A 21915-nucleotide genomic window follows, 5' to 3' on the forward strand; every position below is an offset into this window, starting at 1 on the left:
ACTCTGATAAACATACTCCCTATATCTTCTATTGTCTGTATCTTTATGTTAGTCCTGCTGAAGATTTCATGTGTCATGTCAAGGGAGAAGCTCCTAGAAAGATCCCATCTTCAAGCTAAATAATTTGGGTAGTGACACATGGTTTAATTTTCTAAACCAGTGTCTCCTCAACTTGATTCATCATCAGAGCTATTTGAGGTATCATAAAAAAATACAGATTACTTACACCCATCTGTACAGATTCTGGTTCTGCTCTCCTGTAGCACCTAGCAATCTGTAGTCTCAAAACTTCTCAGGAGATGCTAGACATCAACAATATTGAAACACAGCTGACTCAGTTACAAAGGCTTTTGCTGGCTTCCATTAAAGGGAAGAGAAATCAGTGTATTTGAGACTCTCACCCCTGCTTTAATAAAGAAGATTCATTTTATTTTTATTCAGAGGTAAATGCAGGTTATGTGGATCTAAAACAACTGCAATATGAGAGGAAGGTTCTTTAAGAACAATGCAAACATATCTAACTTTTGTAAATTTCACTGAAATATATGACGAGGTAAGGACATTGTTAGAGCACCTCCCAGGATCTTGGAGGGATCTATACAAATATTTTTAAGGTAGTTTTTCTATCTGTAGCACATACTGAAGTTCCAAATAATGTCTTATCTAGGGTGAAAAAAATTCCATGGATTAAAAACAACAGAAGTTTGGAAATTTAGAATCTTGGTGAATTTTCTTATTATGCTCTTAACAATATCAAGACAGTTAAGGATCTTCCTGAAATACACATTCATGGCATCTATAGTATTCCTTTTCCTTACCACTCCAGAAAAAAAAATCTATCAAGAAAGTAGTTTGGAATGTCTTATTCTTGATACATCCATATTTCTGAGTCTATCTATGTTTATAAATTCTCTGCTTAATAAACCATTGTAAAATTCTGCCAGGAAATGCACTTAAATTCATGGACTTATACCCTCATTTTTTCCCCGCTTGATAATATAGTCTGCTGAATCACTTAAAAAAATATATTTTTGAAGTACTTTTTGGTTTTTGTTTGCCCCACCACCACCATGCATCACCTAAGACAACATTTACATAAGTTCAAAATAAGCAGGAAATGTCAGAAGGCATTTCCCTGCCATTTCCACTAGCCAGATGAGACATAACCAATGGTATTACTTTCTACATGCAGGAGTATAGCAGAAAAGTATTCAATACAGAATGTACAATTTCTTCAACACATGCCATCGATTACTATAAAAATGTAAGTAATGTGGTTTTAGACACTGTAACTCAAAACTCAATTTGAGCAGTAACTCCTCTTAAATGTAATAATACTTTCATAATTTCAGTAATAAGAAAAAATGAGAGACTAGAGCTCTTCTTGACAATTCTGGGTGAAAATGCTCTACCCAACTATGAATAGCATTGTAGCCTGGGTACTATAACCCTGTCTCATTCACAGACTCTTTGCACAAACCCCATATATCTTAGCCTCAGTAGCACACAGGAAATCTTGGTCTGCTTGAAGAATTAAGACAGTTTTAATAAATCACAGTCTTATAATAATAAACACAGGAAATCTCTGGAAAATTGAACATCTACTTTTTTTTTTCTTCCCCCTACTCAATACCTTGCTTTGGCTACACTACTAAAATGGTCTGACACCACACTTAAAAAACTTCTTAAGTCCAAAAGCCTTAAAACTAATTTGGTATGGTGTATAATTTCCTGTACTTCCTTATTCAACATTACCTTTGTATTCTAAGGACTTTTGTACTGCCCTGTATTGTATGGAACACACATGCTTCTCAAGAGTGACCAAAACAAGTAACATCTGACTCCTATGCTTATGCAAATCCAGGAAGGACATTTTAATCATAATTCATTAATGTCTACAAATATTCATTTTTAAGTTATAAAATTAACCGTATCTGCCCAATGGATTTGTATATTTTAGACTGGAAGACCTGTGTTTCAGATAGAAAGACCAGCTATTATATTCAATAATGTTTCCCTGTGTCTTAAGGTAAACATAACAAATACAGGGATCCCTGGGTGGCACAGCGGTTTAGCGCCTGTCTTTGGCCCAGGGCGCGATCCTGGAGACCCGGGATCGAATCCCACATCGGGCTCCCGGTGCATGGAGCCTGCTTCTCCCTCTGCCTGTGTCTCTGCCTCTCTCTCTCTCACTGTGTGCTTATCATAAATAAATAAAATAAAAATTAAAAAAAAAAAAAAAAAAACATAACAAATACATATCAGTTATTCTTTGTTCAGATCAATGCCTTTGTGACCACCCTCCTGGTCTTCCTGTGTCAAAACAATCATGGTCCCTACATCACTCTGAAGTAGGAGCAAAATGTCTCAAAGCTCCCAGTATATAATTTTCTTTCCATTCAACTGTATTGTCTCTCATATATCATGCCTTGTGTTTGACAATAACAATGTCAACATTGCTATTTTCCATGCATGGAAGAAGTCATTTTTAAAATGCTGTATCTAATTTTACTTATTCTATACTAACTAAATGGAGTTTCCTTCTCTACCTTCACTTCTTTCTATAAGCCATCTCCATGCACAGTGGATAGTCACACTGATAAGAGGGTAAGCCTAGATTGATAAGCCATATTTCACTGGCAATATGGGTTGTAGCAAAAACAGTCTCATTACTGTGACAAGCACTGCCATCACTGTGAAAGTTGTATGATGTTGATACAATGATTTGGCCATTAGGTGGATCTGGAGATTTCTTTCTTGTGAACAATACAGAATGCAGAATTTTAAAACATTGGACAGAGTGACCAATGGCAAACTGCTTAACGTGTTCTGGTTACCAGGTTTTGTATTATTATAAATAATTTACAGATAGTCACTTGATTTTAAAGCCTCTAAGTTTTGTTTTTAGTGATTTCATTCCCACTAACCATTTTCATTTTACAATTGCCTCATTATGTCAATATCATGGTTATTGTAAGCAAATACCCATTATTCAATGGTGTTTGAATGCACTGAGCTTTGAGCTCAATGAAGATCTCACTGCAGTTTTTAATAGATACAATAAAAGCAATGAATGGCTGAATGAATAAACGGAAAGGATCCAAGCCATAGAGGGATAAAAACATACTTTGCCAATCATATCATAAATGAGTAAAAGTCAGGTCTCAGATTTTCTATCATTCCATCAGAAAATGTGTATGTTATATCTAAACAGTAGATGTAATAATGTCATAAAAAGCTAAGAGCTTGGAGAAAACTAAAACTATTTGGGGGTTACTAAGAAATGCATTTCTTACTACATATTATAAGCTGAATTCAATACAAAATTCATCAATCTTAACTAAGAGTAGTGTTATAATTTATTAATGTGTCTCACATCACAGAAGTACATGAAAGCTAGGAGTAAGTTGTATTAGTGTTCTAAAGTTACTGGCATGAACCAGCTTTGACATGTTGGTATTTCAAAAAGTACTTAAATATGCAGTTTAAAAGGCAAACATGAATGTGAATACCTAGAACAATGAAAACTATAACCTTTGCAGTCACCAACCAGAAGTTGTCCAAAACCTTTATAAAATGAACATCATTCTTCCAATAGTGTTCTATATGTGTAACAATGAATAAATATCCAAAATTCATAGATGGCATAAAACATTCTTTTCTAAAGTGTAATTATGATCAGACTTAATTTTATAAATGGACTATTCAAGGTAAGTGAATTTGGGTAAAAATGTTTAAAGCATAATAAAATCAATAATTTATAAAATATGCTTTTGATTGACAGGTATACTATATGAAAATACAACTTTATAGTCCTCTAATTTTATCAGATGTGGAAGAAGTGAAACACTAGCATACATATCTCAGTGTGTACATTTTCAAATATAAAATTTATCTATTGTTTAATGTGATTTTTGGGATATAATGTTAACTTTACTATTCATACTTATCTACTTCTCTGTTACTGCCTATTACTCCTAAAAAGCTTTCCAAAAATTTAACCAGGCATTTTAGATCAGAGCATGTGTATATGTGTGTGTGTGTATGTTCACACATGTACACCTAAAAATTAGACAAAAAGAAACTTCACTTTTTAAAAATTAACTAGAAATCATAATTCTTTATAAACATGTTAACAAAATAAGTCTTTTCAATCATTCTATTTAAAAATGATTGGTATAATATTTTCATTTTCCATGCTCAGTGTACAGGGATCATCAATTTTTGAAAAAAATTTAGTTCCTTGGCATACTCTGCTTCTCTTATAGCAGATGGCATTTAAGTGGTTTAGTCAGAAGACATACCAATGGAATGAGTTTACACTAAAACAAAACTGACATGTTGATCAACAAACTAATCAGAGTAATGCAAAAAAAGAGCATTAAAAAGTCAGACTCAAGTCTTTCCTCTGCTAAAATGTACCTCTATTCAGCTTTTATACAATTATATTATATCCAGACCTTTCAACGATCAATGCATATAGATCTTCCACAAGACCAGATTTTAAGATTGGTTTAATCAGATACAAAAATTGGCTTTGAACAACTGTTTCTTTCATGGGAAAACTTAGAGAAAATATGATAAATACAATAAATTTAGTATAAGTGAATAAAGGTGAGATAAAGTATTTAAACATTTGGTTATGATTGCTTTTATAAACATAAGAACAAAAAAAAAACCAATTTGTTAGTCAAAATGCAGTTGATCAAATTAAGTAATCATAAAATCAGTACATGCTGAGCTTAATAAATCTTTGAGTATAGTAACAGTTTTTGGCCTCATGAGGAAAAAAAGTCCAAAAACATTGAATTATACCTTCAGCATGAAAAAATAAGGAAATCTAAGCAGTAGAATTGCTGACATTATTGCTCTTAACTATAAGGTTTGCTTTTGCTTTGGATACAGTAGTGAAACTACATCTTAGCTACAGAATAAGTTGGTGTTGAACGCTGAGTAATATGTACAATGTTAGCAACTCATATTTTTTCCAATTTTATTGCAAAGTATAACCTTAAGCCAGTTCAACAAGAAAAAAAAAAAAAACAGCAGTGTCCCTATTATAACTGAAACACCCATTTTTATATTTCCATGTTCTTTTCTGAGACAAGTGTTTTAAAAATTTGCTTTATGCTTTGAAAATTTTGACTGTGCTTTACACAATTTGCTTGCCTCATGTAAGAACAGTATTGATGATCTAACTGTACAATATTTTAAAAACTACTTCAAAATATTTTAGTTCAGGTTAATCACTGCTTAAAAACATAGAGATTGATTAAGCAAAGCTCTCCCCCTTGATCAGAAAAATGTAAAAAATTTACATCATCACTATTGGTAAAGCTATAGTAAGTAATATCCACTATTTTAGAAGCAAAGCTTGTATAGTATATAAATCAAACTCACCACCATATTGCAGAGAGAGCCTACGGTATAGTATTATGAATACATGTGATTACTCTTATTTAAAAGGAGAAAAGTTTTGATGCAAATCTAGAGAAATATTTTAATACAGTAACTTAAAATGATGCAGGATGTTTCCTGCTCACAAAGAGCAACAAAAATCTAATTGCTACTTTCCATTTCTAGAATACATTATTTGCTACATTTTTTTAAAAGGACTTTCCACTCTTTACTCTCTCAAAAGGAAGCAGACATTACCTAAATAACACATTGAACTGAACCATGTATACATATTGGACAGGCCAGATAGGTTAAAAGAGACTATCTGAAAACATGTCAATCCAGAAGTTCAATTCTACTGAGCGGGTCTAAACATGGAAGGCACAGCTTCTGGTTATATAGAAATAATATATTCTACAGTGAAGGTGTGTGTGCTCCTGCAGCTGTGTGTGCTCACCATCTTCAGATGGATTGCAGGGATTTGGGGATATGGAGACCAATTACAAGTCTCTAACTTTTACCTCTTGCTTTCTGGCTTTTTCTTGTATTTTTCTGTCCCCATCTTCCAGCAGGACATGATTCTCTTCTCCCAAGGCCTCCTCTTTTACTTGGGTTCATGTTTAGAAAATGAGACATGGGGAAAAGCTGGCTTCACTCCAGAGTAGCAGTGGTTATGAAGACAAAGGCCTAAGACTCTGTTTCAACAGCTTCTACAACATTTCTGCCTTAACCAGAGGTGAGGAGGAAAAAGATGTCGAGAGGGCTGTGAAGGCAGCTTTCTCCCCTTCATCTCTTATTTGTCTAGGCAACAATCCTCTCCCACTCAAATACCAATCTGAAACCCATTTGAAGTGCAACAATTTTATAAAGGGAGTAGGTAGGAGTGAGGTAAATGTTAGCAGTCCTAACAGTGCTAAAATATTTACTTTTTTGGAATTTAGGAATTCTAGAATGCAGAATCTGCTTTTCTATGACCTATATTTCTTCTTTAATTATTAGTAAGAAATAACAAGAAACTAAATTATTGTATCATTTTTAAAAATACAAGAGTCACAGATTATAAAAACAGCTCCAATGTTAGTTACCCTCTCATATACTCCTCTAGAAGACCACTCCTCAATCAAGAGGGGACATCTATCTCTTCCCTTTGAAACTGGATGGCTTTGTAGTTACCTCAGCTAATATATTATGGAAAAATAATACCATAAAATTTATAAGACTTGGTTATAAAAGGCACACCATTTTTGCCTGCCTCTTGGAGCACTCACCTTTGCAACTCTAAGCCACCATTTTAAATGTCTTAAGGTGCCATGCTATAAAGAAATCCAAAATAGCTTATACAGAGACAACGCATAGGGAAGTTCTAAGAACACATGGAAAAAGAGGTATCCAACCAGTCCTCACCTGCCCCAGCCTCACAGTGGCTGCTATTCCAGCTCTGACCACCGTTTCTGGAAAACCTCTAGCCACCTCTAGCCAGAAGTGCCCCACTGAGCCATGTCAAAAATCTTGATAGAAACCATAAGCAAAAGCAATGGTTATTACTGTTTCAGGAGACTGAATTTGGGGATTATTTGTTATGCAGATAATCAAAAGAACCATTCATTTTACTAGCTTTCAGGGGCATATGGCAACTGCCGGTTCACATATGTGAATACACATATGCACATACATATAGAATATTTGCCACATGTTACACAATCAATGGAAAAACACTGGACATACTGAAACAATCTGAAGAGGCTGTGGCTTATTTCATTATATGATGAGGAAAAAATGAGGTAGAAAATATTATATGCTTGCTTTTTATTCTCATGAAGAGGTAACATATTTTATCTATGTTGATATGGCTTTCATAATTTTATCCCCATTTACTTTGAATAATTATCAGGGCTCATATACTAAAGAACTTTGTGTCTATCTCTTTTCTGAGGTCATATATTGAACAAATATTGAGCAATTATTATTTGACATGTAAGAAATTCAATATGCTCAAATAAGTTGGAAAAAAAAACGGTCTAGTAGAGTTAGAAACTATTACTTTTTTTAAAAAAAATGGAACTTTCAACTTCTCTGGGGACATCTGAATGGCCCAGTAGGTTAGATGTGGGAACTCCTGATTTCAGCTGGGGTTGGGGGTTTCAGAGTTGTGGGATGGAGCTCTGTGGGGAGCTTTGGGCTGAGGGAGGAGCCTGCTTAGGAGTCTATCCCTCTGCCCTCCCCCCATGTGTGTGTACACTATCTTTCTCTCTCAAAAACAAAAACTTTGATAGAATCCTTTTTATAAGGAAGCAGCACTAGTGTGTACAACTGGACTACCAATTCAGGAGATATGAAAAGGAAATGGAGGCATCACCAGTGACTAGTCTATTGATCCCAATTGTCTGGTACCTAGTGCTGACTATGATAATTAACACAGACACATCTCTGCTTTAGAAATGGTATATGGAAGGCCTAAAGGTATGGAGTAGGAGAGCAATTAATTGAAAGTCAACCTTAGTGTGTAGCAGAAAAGAGTGTCCTAAACAGAGAATTGAGCATTGAGCACACTAAGGCAAACTCCATTGTAGAGAGGGTTAAATTCTGATCCTCATTCAGCTGTTCCTCCCCAACTAGCCAGGGGTAAAAGGACTCCTGTTGTCATGAAACAGGAACTGTGGTCTTGGTAAATTTCTCCTGCATCCTTTTTGGGGAGATGGGAGGAGCCAATTCATCTGGGAAATAATGAATGAGACTTTCACGGGATCACTTCCCAGATAATGAAATTACTGTCAGTTATCTTGCCTCATAAACAAAATAATTTGGGTGTTCTCTGTGTGAGGGCATATGCTCTCTCAACCTCTTTCTCTCCCTCTCTCTCTGTCACATGAACACACGGGCATGTGCACATATGCGTGTGTGTGCACGCACACACACACTCTCACTTACATACTGGACATCTCTGCTAACTTACACTCTTCCTTGCTTCTTCTCCACACACACTCATCCTTTTAACAAGAACAGAGCCAGAAAGAGAAGCAGGAGGACACTCAGAAGCTACAGCCTCCTGCATCTCATCAATGTAAATTTGAATTTGGAACTTCAATCCAATAACTGTTTTCATTACTAAAAAAGGCCTCTATTACACACTAAAAGGAGGGCAGGGGAAAGTTTATACATTCCTTACTGCTCACATTGCACTTCGGCAATATTTTTAATTGTTCAACTGATTTGTGAGTGTTATAGTCTTTTCTGTATACTTCTTTCTACTATTACATAGAAAATCTATTTCTGTGTCATGACTTGGTACCCACTGGTTTCAACAGTTAAAAGTTAACTTAAAAGGAAGCATTTGCTGAGACTTTGCATATGACCTATATAGACATACAGTGCTGTGTATAGGTTAATGTAGTCTTATTTTTCAGTAAATGATTGATGTTCACTTTAATCACTCATGTGAATGAAAATGTTTAAAACCAAATCGGTAAATACGATGAATGTAAAATGCTACTTCACTTTTGGAAATTATTGTATTTATAATGATTTAAATAGCTTAGTACTAGGAGCTCCTGGGAGGTTCAGCTGTTGAGCATCTGCCTTTGGCTCAGGGCATAATCCCGGGTCCAGGGATCAAGTCCCACATCGGGCTCCCTATAAGGAGCCTGCTTCTCCCTCTGCCTAAGTCTCTGCCCCTCATGAAAAAATAAACAAAATTTTAAAAATTTCTTTAAAAAAATAAATAGCTTAGTACTAAGAGCCGCATTCCAAAATTGCAGTAGGTCTATCTATCTCTATAAACATGTTTTCTTTCTGCTGTTATTGTTCATTCCATAGAAAGTGAGGGGCTATCTGGATTCATTTCAAATGTTCGTATATTATATGTCACTCTTAGGAAATCTTTTTTCCAGATAAGTTGTAAAGAACATGTTTTTATTAATGGCAGGTATTTTATCATCTCTGGCCATTTAGATTATAGGAGTGGGATCCTGTTTTATATGGCACCCTGCTACTGTGGAACTTTTCTTCTAGCTGCTTTAGAAAGCTGCTGCCAAACAAAACAGTGGGAGGCAACTGTAAAAACGCTTTAAAATGCTAAAAAAAGAATAAGTGAACAAGCAGCAATCTAAACATAAACTAGAAGACTATTCCCATGACCTATGTTTAAGGGAAAGAAATGGAAGAAAACGCAAAGAATTAATAGAAGACTGATTTAGAGCCAAACTCACAGTCTTTAAAACAAGTAGAAATTACTTCAATCACATGTAAGCTGTTGCACTAAACTTGTTCTGTCACATTTCAGACATTAGAGTAGTCTGATGTCATGACATTTTATTCAAAAATGAGTTATTATGATGTAAAATTTCAAAAGAAAAATTAACATTATGAATTAGTTCTGCTGATGTGACATTTTATGAGCATAAAAAAAATGAAAGCAGAATTACATGATGAGATAATCTCTAACCACAACAATAAAAACTGCTCTGCTCAGGCAAGCTCAGTGAAATCTACAACACAAACACAACTATGGAAATTCAAATTGCAAAAATGGGATATTCTCAATATTGTCCTTTGAAAAATCCCTTGATATGTTATGTAGTAAGTGACTGGTACAACTTTGGAAGAATCAATCTGATACTATCTTTGATTCAGGCACACCGCCTTTTTTTTTTTTTTTTATAGATTTGTGATTTATTTAAAACACTTTTTTGTTTGTTTGTTTGTTTGGAATGCATATAACCACATGAAAAGTAAAAGTATGTAACATATTCTTCAGTATTTGAAGGATAAGTATCTTCAATTATTCAGATTGGGCCTACCTGATCCAATATTTAAACACATTTTAAGAAAAAGCCTTTAAGAAAAAGGCTTTCCATGATAAAGAAGGAAGTTACTTGTATGGAGTCCAGGGTCAGTCAGTCAGCCTATCTGCTGGTTAAGCATTCACTCAAATAACACTATGGGGTGCTAGTCAGGGGTCAGGTGCTCTGTACTCTGGGCATTCACATGCAGGGATCTGTTCATGGGCCTTATTGCCCTAAACATCCTCATGCTATAGGCAGCACTGCTGGGACTTCCAAGGTTCAAGGTGGTTAAATCACTTACTCAAGTTCAGGGCAGAATGTAGACAGAAACATAGTACCAAAGGTATTTCCACCTCACCACAGCTGTCCTCAGGAGCTACGTGGGGAATTCCATCATTTATTCAATAATACTTTGAGTCTAGGAAGTGTTCATTAAATCTCAATAGGTTAAGTCCTGAATTCACCTCCATACCAGGCCCAGAATAAATCATCTTACTTTATTGTCTCATTACATATCTACTTAACGTGAGACCAGAAAGCATTTTCCTATTATTGCATACAGAGGGACTGCCTTCCCTTTTGCTTTAACCATCTCTTCTCTTAACTAGAAACAGGAAGTATGGCCCTCCAGGGAGGGTTCCAGCCTCATCCTTCTAAATGTCATTGAATATGTCCTAGATTAGTTTCAAGAATAATCTATCAAATAATTTCCAGTGTTGTATAATAGAATGTGACAAGGGGCATCATTTTAGCAAAGAAGAATATTTTGTAGGAAGCTTTACAAAAACATTGGAAAATAAAAATATCTTAAAGAGGATCTAGTAAAATATAATATCTGAAATACAACTTTGATTAATCATCAATTAAAATGACCAAGACCTCTCCTTTTTCCTGCCGTTACCCTCAAGTTATACCTACCTTTCCAGTTTCTCTCCAACAGTAATCAAATTTTTGAAATGAGCACTAAATAAATCAAATAGAAGCAATTTCATGAAGACTTAAATATGATAAAAAGGGTCTCACATTCCCTTAAAATTAATGATGGCTAATAAAATAACAATGGGTAGCCATTTTATAAAATGGTAATATCAAGGAAATATGTCCGGTCTCATAAGGCTATCTGTGCCTTCCTAAGGAAAATATTTGTGGCCTTCATTACATAGGACCAAATATATGAACAAAAGAGTCAGTTGTCCATCCCCCAAAACTGAAGGTATGCATTATTATTGTTTCAGGCTGATTGGTTCATTATTCATTTCACAATAACTTATTAAGCACCTACTTACTAGACACTAAGTGAGGGGCACAGTGATGAACAAGACAGACACGGATGCTACCTCCATCATTCTTATAGTCAAGGAAGCAGGTAATTTAAGAAATGTTTACCAAAACATATATGATTATAAACAGTGACAACTGAGATGAAGAAAAGTTACATTTTTGTTTTTGAAAAAAATAAAAGTAACGTTGATATTTGAAAACTGCCTCTGTGAAAAGTGATGTATTACTATTAATTCTATTGTGGCTTCTGGTGCTTCTAATGTCTTGCAATTGAAAAGGCTTTATTATTTTAAGCCTTTTTGCATCATCTTATTTTGACAGAGCAGTGTAGCAATTGAGATATACATAAGTAAGTTTAGATAAGGTACTATTTAGATACAGAGGTAGGACTTATAATTAGGGAAGAAGCAATTTGGTTTGGCAGACCATTTAGCAAAATGAAGTAGAGAAATAGAGTTAAGGCAGGAAAGGAAAAGGGCTAAGGTATAGAGGACCTGAAATACCAGACTAGTTTCCAGACTTTTTTTTTTAATGGGGAGAAAGGAATCTCTAAAGAACTTAGAGGGGTGTCTGGGTGGCTCAGTCAGTTAAGCACCTGCCTTTGGCTCAGGTTGTGATTTCAAGGTCCTGGGATCAAAACTGGCATTGGGCACTGTGCTCAGCAGGAAATCGTACTTCTCCCCCTCTACCTCTGCCCCTCCTTCCACTTGGGCTGGCTCTTTCTCTTTCTCTCTCTTAAATAAATAAATGAATGAATGAATGAATGAATGAATAAATAAATAAATAAAATCTTTTTAAAAATAATAAAAATAAAGAACTTAGAAGATTTTAGAATATAAGGAAAGGAGAAATAATGCTTACAAATATCACTTAAGTGACTACCACAATAATTGGTTAATAAGAGCGTGGATTACTAATGTTACCAAGAGAGAAATATAGGCTATGCTAAGGAAAAATAATTTTTATGTAACTGACTAGATATGAAAGAGAGACCTTTGAGTACTGAGGTCCAGGACTCCATAGAGAACTGACGAGCTATTTACATAAAGCAGGATGGTCAGAAAGAAGTTTGATTTTGACTCAACTGAGTTTGAGGTACTGGTGGCACATCTAGCCGAAGCTTATCAGAAAAAGCAGGACCAGAAATATAGAGTTTTCATCCTTTTAAAGTGACTAGTGCTGGTGGAAAGACACACAAAGAAGAGAGCACAGTCAGAGAAAATTACTGAGGGCAGAATCTTACGGGAACCCTAAATTTGTAGGGAAATGATAGAGAAAAAGCAATTGGGAAAGTAAATGAAGGAGGATTTTAGAGAATAATAGAACCAAGGGAATGAGATGAGAAAGTAATCAGTGAAGCATCTGACTCTTGGTTTTAGATCACAGGGTCATGAGATCAAGCACTGTGTCAGGCCCCATGCTGAGTGTAAAGCCTGCTTAAGATTGTCTCTCTTTGGGACTCCTGGGTGGCTCAGCAGTTGGGTGCCTATCTTTGGCCTAGGGCATGATCCCGGAGTCTCAGGATTGAGTCCCACATTGAGCTCCCTGCATGGAGCCTGCTTCTCTCTCTGCCTCTCTCTCTCTCTCTCTCTCTCTCTCTCTGTGTCTCTCATGAATAAATAAATAAAACCTTTAAGAAAAAAAAAGAAAGCTCTCTTTTAGCTCCTCCTGGCTCACCCCCCCAAAATGGCAAAGAGTACATATCTACATTTCTTTTTTTTTTTTTTCATATCTACATTTCTGATTAATATGAGATTACATGGGGAAGGAATCATCAGGCCACTTATCAATACTTCATTCTAAGACAAAAAAAGCTAAAGCACCTGAAGATATTCAGATTATTCATCAAGTCAGTAAAATAATAAATGGATGGGAGGCTCCTAAGTTGCTATTTAAGTGACTTATTGACTCAATATATCGAATCATATACTCAGGCTTAGGACAGAGTTCCAAAAAACTTTTTAAAACTTAATAGATAGAAGATATTTCATGATAGGGATTTTTCTTTAATCATGTCTCAATGCATGGGCTAATGTTTTGTAAAAAGATAGTAAACTAGTAATTATATCAGGTTAATATCACAATTTATATCAGAGCATTCGCTAAACCTTGGAAAAGTTGAATTAAATATTCAGTTAGGGAATTATGGATTTACATACCTGTGGTACCCATTTGGAGGACACAAAGCTGGTCACTTCTATTACAGACAAGCCAGTTTGGGAAAGTTGATTGATAAATTCAATTTTTATATCTGTAGGAACTATAACCTATGAAAGCATTAAACATTATTTTATAAGTAATTTATATAGAGTCCATTGAACATAAGTAGAAAATTACTTCTCAACAAAAGCAAATCGTATTTAAGATGCGTGAATTTAATACCAATTGAGAACAATCATGTAAACCATGAAACCCATATAAGTCTTTAGGATATTAATAAATATTTTGATTTACCATTCAAAATAAACTATATAAAACTAATATCAAACTACCTTTTCATTCTGTAATCCATCCCTAGGTCCAACTTCTACTATTTTAACATACTCAGGGAGTCCAGATAACTGAGATGTTTCCTGAAATGGAAAATACAAGGCAAGAAAAACAGGTTAGCTATTAGAACATCAAACTTGATTATTTAAAAAGTCAAACATTTACACTTTGTTAAGTAAATTTCTCACCCCAGAAAGCTAAAATGGTAAGAAATCAATACAATGCTATAATTCAAATACTAAGTTTATATTACTGGCAACATGATGCCATTTTTTCTTCTAGTTTAATGATATTTAATCTAATTATGATTAAAATTGAAAAGATTAATTTTAAAACCATAACTATGGGAAAGGTACCATGTATGACCTAAAGTGCAAACTTGTTGAGTAACTACATGTGATGGCAAATTTGCTATTGTTAGAATTCATTTAAAAATTATATCTTTTGGGGCACTTGGGTGGCTCAGTCAGTTAGTGTCCTACTCTTGATTTTGGCTCAGGTCATGATCTCAGGTCTTGAGATCAAGCCCTGCATTTGGCTCCATGCTCACCACAGAGTCTGCTTGGCAATCTCTCTCCCTCTGCCTCTCTTGCTTATGCTCACTTGCTCTCTTTCTTGCTTTCACTCTCTCACTCTAACTAAATAAATCTTAAAAAATAAAAATAAAATTACATGTTTGTATTAACAGACTTCTACAGAGCAGAGTCATGATAAAGATGCCACACTCTATACCCTGAACTTGAGTAATGTTACTTTGGTTTTCTGGCCTGTGTCCAAACAGCTGAGACCGGAGAAAAAGATATACTATTTATTTTGTGTCACACAGCACAACCAGCACCTAGACACAGCTTACTGAAGGACACAGCCCCTCCATTGGGACTGAAACCCTCAATATTCCACTGGGAACAACTAGCTGTCAGCCCAGTGTTAATACTCTATCTTTTGCTAAAATCTGGAAGAGCAGAAGGTTTGGACTCTGGAACCTCTGGCTCTAAACCAAGAACTATGGACACGTCATATTTAGAAAGACATTAGTTTAAAACAGGAAAAATAAGAACAGCCTTTCTAAACATTGTATTGCAGTTAAAATTAGAATAATCTCAATCAAAATCAGCAGGACCTGTACTTCAGAGCTGTTCTCATCTTGCCTTTCTACGGGGATGATGAATGTGGGCTAACCAATGTGTATTGTCTCACTCTCTCCTTGTAGCAAACATCAACAAATACTGGGGAGTGGCTGGTTTGGATGCAGGACACAGTCTGTTTCTATGACACAGAAAAAATGCTCCCTGGCCCTTTTAGGGTCTATAGGCAATATGAGGTTTTATTGGCATTCAGTGCTAACTCAAGAAAAGAACCAGGATGATCCCTGCTACAATGTTTACACACCAACCTCAGCACTACCATGAAATTGGGCAACAAGCAAAAATTAACCAAAAAGGAAAATATTTCTCATCTCTACATCTTCTGAGTAGGTTGTAATCCCTGCAGCTGGAAGGGTGCAGGATTAAGAAGCAGCCTGGGGTTCCTTGGCTTTAAACTCAGTTTGGGATGGCAATCAAGAAACCATCTCATCTACAGAAGCCATGGTTTCAACCAGGCACTAAATGATAGAGATGGCATGGGAAGGTAGAGTAAATGAAAGTTCACTGTTCTTTCCTATTAACTCTAGTCCTGGGACTGCAGAAACAAAGACACAACTGGCCAATCTTAAACCATGTTTTTTCATTATCGCTGATTGCTTCTTGAAACTACACTTGCAACAGCAATTGGCTTGGAGCATTCATGGAGGAAGAGCACTTCTTTATTCAACAGCAGTGTTTTAAGTACACAAAGAACACAGTGTTTTTTTAAGGTATAACAATATGCTGAATTCAATTCAAGAATTTAAAACCCTCCTCTGCAACATTGTTGTAGAAATAAACTAGAAAAACTAAAGTGTGAACTGCAACCAAATTCAGCCGTCTCAAAGTGTTAGGCAGAAGCTAGATATGAGTGCTGGAGAGAACATCTGGAGGCAGAGTCCCAACCATTGAAGGGGAATGAGAGAGACATGAACTAGAGGCAGGGAGAGTGACAATGAAGCTGCACAATAAATGCCTGGAAGCACAACATCCTGACTTTGTGGCTTCTCAGACCGTAAGGCTGACAGACCAAAGAGCCACAGGTGTGGAACATGCCCTCTCCTCTTCCACCCCTGCCCCAGGGTATCCTCTATACTCATTAAAATGTATTTGCATTGTGGGTAGAGCCCTGCAGGATGGAAAAATCTGGCAGGATGGTTCCTAGTACAAACCTCCAAGGATTAAAAATCCCCCCTCCCAACCTGTGGGAGGAGTTCCCCATTTGATTGGAAGCAGCCCCCATTAGAGACCACCCCACAGCACTTCACAGTCCCTCTCAGACCAGAGAGACCCAATAATATCCAATCCAAGAACAACCTGGGGGCGCTTCCAAGTCCGGGAACCTGCCCACTCTCCTACCTTGGGAGTGTAACTGTGCTTTAATCAACTGCTTTGTGCTTACTACTTTCCTTCTGATGGTCTATCCAGCACAGATCCCCTAGCAAATCTTCTCATGGGGAACCCAAGGACTGAGACCTCCATTCACACAATGCAGACTTTCTTATTGTAACAAAAGCAATATATGTGCTCACATGATATTATTTTAGATTTCTTCTTGAATATAATACTATTCTTTTGTCTTTCTAGGTTTGTATCTCTATTCCCTCTGCCATGCATCTGAGAAATAAGAAAGTTAAAGTGAAAAAAAAAAAAAAAAGAAAGTTAAAGTGTGTTCAGTAAGCTCAAAGAGTTAACAAGTTACCCTTGTTAACAGCAAACCAAATCAATCAACACATACATGAATATATATGATGTGAGAGCCCTCTCTTGGTGATTTCCAGTCTTTTTCTAGGGATTACTATCTCTATTGATTTCTCTAAGGAGCTGCAGCAATACATCAACAATGCCTTCAAAGAAATTTCACCTAAATGCTATTCAAGTACATAGAAGTCAGTGATTCAAAACCTATCTCATAACTTTCCCCACCGCATGCCTTTCCGCAGGTATTTCTCCAGAACATGCTATTCTTTACCTTCTCTCTTACCATTTGTATCTACGTGGTCCATTTATTACTGGTTTGACTTTGGCATACACCCACCACCAAGCACAATGCGTAATACTTAGACTGTGCTCAATAATTACCTGTTGATTATATTAGTGAAACTCTTCTCTCACTGGCTTCATTAAAATTGTCATTTTTTTCTCAGCCTTTCTGTTGCTATAACTTCCCTAAAAAGTCTTGCTAATCTTGATTTTCCAGGATTAAAATCTTTCAGCATCCAACAGACCTTCAGAGAGATCTATCAGCTTAAAGTGAAATGATTCATGACAAGCCTCTCATCTTCTACCACACTCTCCTTTCATGCATTCTCTGAATTTAGCCATGATAAAATCATGTCTTCTACACCTTCATGTCTGTACACATGAAGTTTCTGTTGGTTTGGAAATTCCTTCTGTCCTTAGGAAAGACTTTCCACCAAACCCATTTCTCTTCTTCATGGGCGTAGGCCTGGACTGCATTTCTCCCCTACATAAGAATTATTTCTGAACAAATTCCAACCAAGGGAATATAAAGATGAATGATATGTACTACTTTTAGGGTTGGTCCATGGAAATATTCCATGCATATCCCTCCATGCTCCTTCCCCTTTGGCCAGCTTAATGCAGAGGAATATGGCAAACTTGAAAGCTGACAAAGACAAAAAAAAAAAAAAAAAAAATTGAAAGAGCCTCCATCTCTGAATCACTGCTTAAATAAGAATCCCAAGCCAGTAAGAAGCAGTTAATTTATGCTTTATATAGACAAAATAAGTGTCAACTCTCCTACACCATTTACATTAGAAGTATATCCTTATAGTTACCAATTATGAAGAATGGGGCAGTTGTAAGCTAACTAGCAAGGCCTGCCAAAGATGCTGGTGGAAAGCACAAGATTTCTGGGTGAGAGAAAAAAGGCTTGTAACACCAATAGCAGTAGCTAGAGGATCAGGATTTGTGCTAGCTCCCTAATCCCTAACACCCACAGGCAGAGCACACAAACATATGTCTTTGATTTGTCAATCTGTAGATGTTCAAATGGCAGACAAGTAAGCTAGGGCACTGACCATAACCCCAAAGTCAGAAAAAAAAAATTAATAGTCTTTAGTGCTCCTGAGTGGGTAAAGTGACCACACCCATTTTTAGTTCTGTACAGCTCCTACAGAGACTTTACAACTGCAGCAGCCCTGTGGACATCATCAGGTTTTGGCCTAGCCAAAACATCAGCCAGCCAGGCCAAGGCATCAGGAAAAGCACTGTGAACAGGAGGGCACCATTGAATTAGTAACTCTGCTTCAGGCAGTGGGGTGGGCAGCAGAGGGCAGCTGCTACCTTTTTTGTGCAAAGCTGAGACTGCACTGGGGACAGGCTGACTGCTTTCTTGAATATGTCATTTTGATTTGATTAGTGAGGCCTGTTGAGATTGTACTACCTTGTTAGTCAGGGTCCAAGCTGAACTCCCAAAATGGAAACAGGCCAGAGAAGCCTGTTTCTCAAGGCCTCCACTGCTCAGGTGTCCAGTTTCAACTAAAATTCAACAGCAAGAGAATACCTGATTTTCAAAAGATAACTGGTAGCTATGCCAGGGCAGGGAGAGGTCCAAAATCCTAACCAGCACCTCCAGGTGGAGGCTGCCTGACTGTGTTAAAAGTTCCAATTTGTAAAATCACCATCATAGGGACATGCAGTTCTTCCTATTTGAGATGATCTCCTCTGGCACTTACAGGACCAACAATTATAGTCATATCACTCATCAATTATTGCTATATGTTCAGATGTGTAATCGACAACAGTACACTGAATTGACCCAAAAGGTTACTTGGGTTCTCTTTTCCCACTGTGAACACTGCCCAAACCCCATCAGTTGAAACAAGACTCCCCACTGTCATGGTACTGAATAGGATGATGACTTTGATGCCTTTATATGATAGCCATAAACATTTGAGTATTCCCTCTCCCCAAAGTTTCTCAGTATGTATGGGAAACTATGCACTAAAAACCATCTTTTTTCTTAAAGCAGATGGAAGAAGAAGGTTGGGAATGATCCGGGGGCACAGAGGGAGAGATCAGTTCTATATCAATAAGGCACATTTCCTCCCAATTTGGGGTAGCTTAGTAGCTCCTTACCAGCTCAATCAGATGAACTTGCGATATCTGGAAAACACACAAGCCCTACATTACACATAAAAATCATTATTACTATCACTGCTGATTTTAACCTAGGGAACCCCTGAACCCAGCATCAGGGAAACCAATGCAAATATAATTGCATTGGTTTCCAGCAGGATAATGGGATTTGTTCCCTTTGGCTGACATGGGCTGGACTTGCACATGATCCATCATCAAGATAACATCTCTAAGTCCTCATCCAGTCACAAGATATTGGCTAAGGGAGTTTTACAAAGTGGCAAGGCTGTCTATAAAATTCATTTAGAATTCTTTGGCTCCCTTCTCATTCTCCTCTATGTTGCCTTTCGGCACTATAAACACAACCTGGGGCAGTTTGATCCTCCATACTAGTCAATGACTGACTCATCTATGGCTCCTCACAGGAGTTTGTCTATCCCAGCCAAATCTCCCCAAGAGGGCCAAAGTTTCTGTATAGCAGCCAGGATTCACAGACTTAGAGACCTTTTGCTGTCATCTCCAATTATATCTAACTTTGGCAGACAGACAGCAGGACAGGCTAAGCTGTAAGAAGGTCCGGTTACTGCTATTCCTCTATCACAAGCATTACTTACCCCACCCCCTCAACTCCCAACTGAACTAAAGTTTTTTATGATTTACCTGGGTTCTTTCTGTAACATTGGCCAAATTTATTCCTTCTATACTCCTACTAACTGTTGACAGAAAGAGGGAAGAAAACCTTCAGCCCACATAGTGTTGATCTTAGTGCTAGTTGTTACAATAGGTGGACCTGAGACTGACTGCCAGATGGCCAAGGAGGCTCCCCTGTCCCTAGGAAAGTTAGCATAACCAAGACACTACTCAGCCCTTGAATCTGCTTCCTTTATACCAGACAGCCACCATCTTCCCAATTTCTTATCATTAACATACAATAAAACAGACCATATTTTGCTCAATTGACTATAAAATCTGGTCAATATATCTGTTAACAATTTCCACTGACTTCCTTCAAATACCTTTAATCCATCAGAAAAGTTCTCATTCTTCCTCTTTCAGGAAGTCGTGCCTTCCTCTCTATACCATTCTTATTAACAATCTGTCACAACCTGTGAAGGACTAAGATTTTACCCTACATTCTAGCTCATAAGCAACCCTGCCACAGATTATGGGTGCTGGCAGAAGATATGCAGCTCTTGAATCAGAGACAAAGGCTTTATTGTTCACATTAATAGCAGTAGTCAGAGCAACAACATTTCTTCACACTGGTTCTCTGAGTATGACAGGAGCTGTGCTTGGGGAACCTGAGTATTTCATAATGGGCAGTTAGCATGCCTGCCCTTTGCTCTATTTCCCAAGTTGCTTACTAGACAAACACCTTGAAAAGATATTTCCAAAGAAAATTAATCAATGCCTTGCTAATAAGTCATACAGAAATGCAAGAGATCCATAAAGAATTGCTGCTCAACATCTTTATTACCTCAATTAATACTCAGCAACAAACTCTTATTATCTAAGATTCAATTAGTCATCTACTCAAGACTCTTATGACCTCCCCAAATAGAATTCATGAATTTCATTTCTATGATCCCAGAGAGACTTATCTTAAAATAGGCCTTTAAATTACCACTTTGCCTATTTTGCATTTTTTATTATAAACCTTCAAAGTCATCAGGGGCACCTGGGTGGCTCCATCAGTTAAGCATCCAACTCTTGATCTCAGTACAGGTCTTGATCTCAAAGTTGTGAGTTCAAGGCCCATGTTGGGCTCCACGCTGGGTGTGGAGCCTACTTAAAACAAAAACAAAACCAAAGATCCCTTCAGAGTCATCAGAATGGACACATACTAAACACTTGAATATTGTCCGTTAAATGGATTAATAAGCTTACATCTAAAATTTAGAAAAGGTGGGCCCTCCATTTATTCAATATATATCAGCAATATTATTATAGTTATTGGATATATAGAAATGAATCAATAAAACAAACAAACCCCTGCCCATAACAAGCTTATACTTTAGTGGCATAGGGCTCTTCATGCTACCTTCGGTGGGGGGGATGGAGGGGAGGCAGTGTAGCCATGGCAATTTTTTCTTTACAGTGAATTTATGAGAGTTGATAAATGACTTATAGACTTATAGTTCTAAGGAATTGAGGGTTTTTTTTTTTTAAGTGTGTAGAAGTTAGCTACATAGTCTTTGAACAGGTCTAAAGTCTGAATTTATTTTTATAGCATTAAAAGCTCTATGTTACTGAGCTCAGTGTATCCTGTTGAATGTGGAGTAGTGGAGGATACTAGTGAAAAACAAAAGCTGTATTATCCAGAACAAGGCTTTCAAAAAGCCATGTTATATGGCTGAATGTATGCCCACATTTGGTATCAGATTTCTAATGGTTCACTTTCATAGAACAACAAAAGCAATACTATCTTGCATTTACACGTTGCTGTATTATTCCAAAGCACTTTTCTATCTACATTTCATCTGTGAAGCTACCCTTTGAGGTAGGCAGAACTGAAAGAGAGATTAAGTGACTTTCTAAGGTTACCCAACTAAGTTCTCTGGCTCCTTTTCTAGTTTTCTTTAGGATGAGATTAAATATACCACAAACTATTGAGCTTAAGGTTGAGAAATAATGAACCATTCTTTTATGCAGAACATAAATGGGCTGCTTTACTCACATTTTCAATCTTACATAAAATTAAATGGAAGGCATATTTTGATGGGAGTTTCTCTGAAATC

The 21915-nt window shown here is 36.7% G+C and overlaps 1 protein-coding gene across 9 annotated transcripts in view; it reads right to left on the bottom strand.

The window, feature by feature from the left end:
• HMGCLL1 (3-hydroxymethyl-3-methylglutaryl-CoA lyase like 1) overlaps positions 1-21915 on the bottom strand; it is a 205208-nt gene that overhangs the window by 136910 nt on the left and 46383 nt on the right. For 7 of the 9 annotated variants that reach the window (XM_049092198.1, XM_025419078.3, XM_025419084.3 and 4 more), the window contains exons 2-3: positions 13952-14032; positions 13619-13726 (exon numbers count right to left, since the gene is read on the bottom strand). The exons of 1 other annotated variant lie outside the window; for it this stretch is intronic. In XM_049092198.1, coding sequence (XP_048948155.1) covers positions 13619-13726; positions 13952-14032 — 189 coding nt within the window. The remainder of the gene's footprint in view (positions 1-13618; positions 13727-13951; positions 14033-21915) is intronic. One more of the 9 variants, XM_025419080.3, reaches the window with a different exon arrangement.

The sequence above is a fragment of the Canis lupus genome, chromosome 12 (assembly GCF_003254725.2).
Source record: "Canis lupus dingo isolate Sandy chromosome 12, ASM325472v2, whole genome shotgun sequence".
Lineage (NCBI taxonomy): Eukaryota > Metazoa > Chordata > Mammalia > Carnivora > Canidae > Canis > Canis lupus.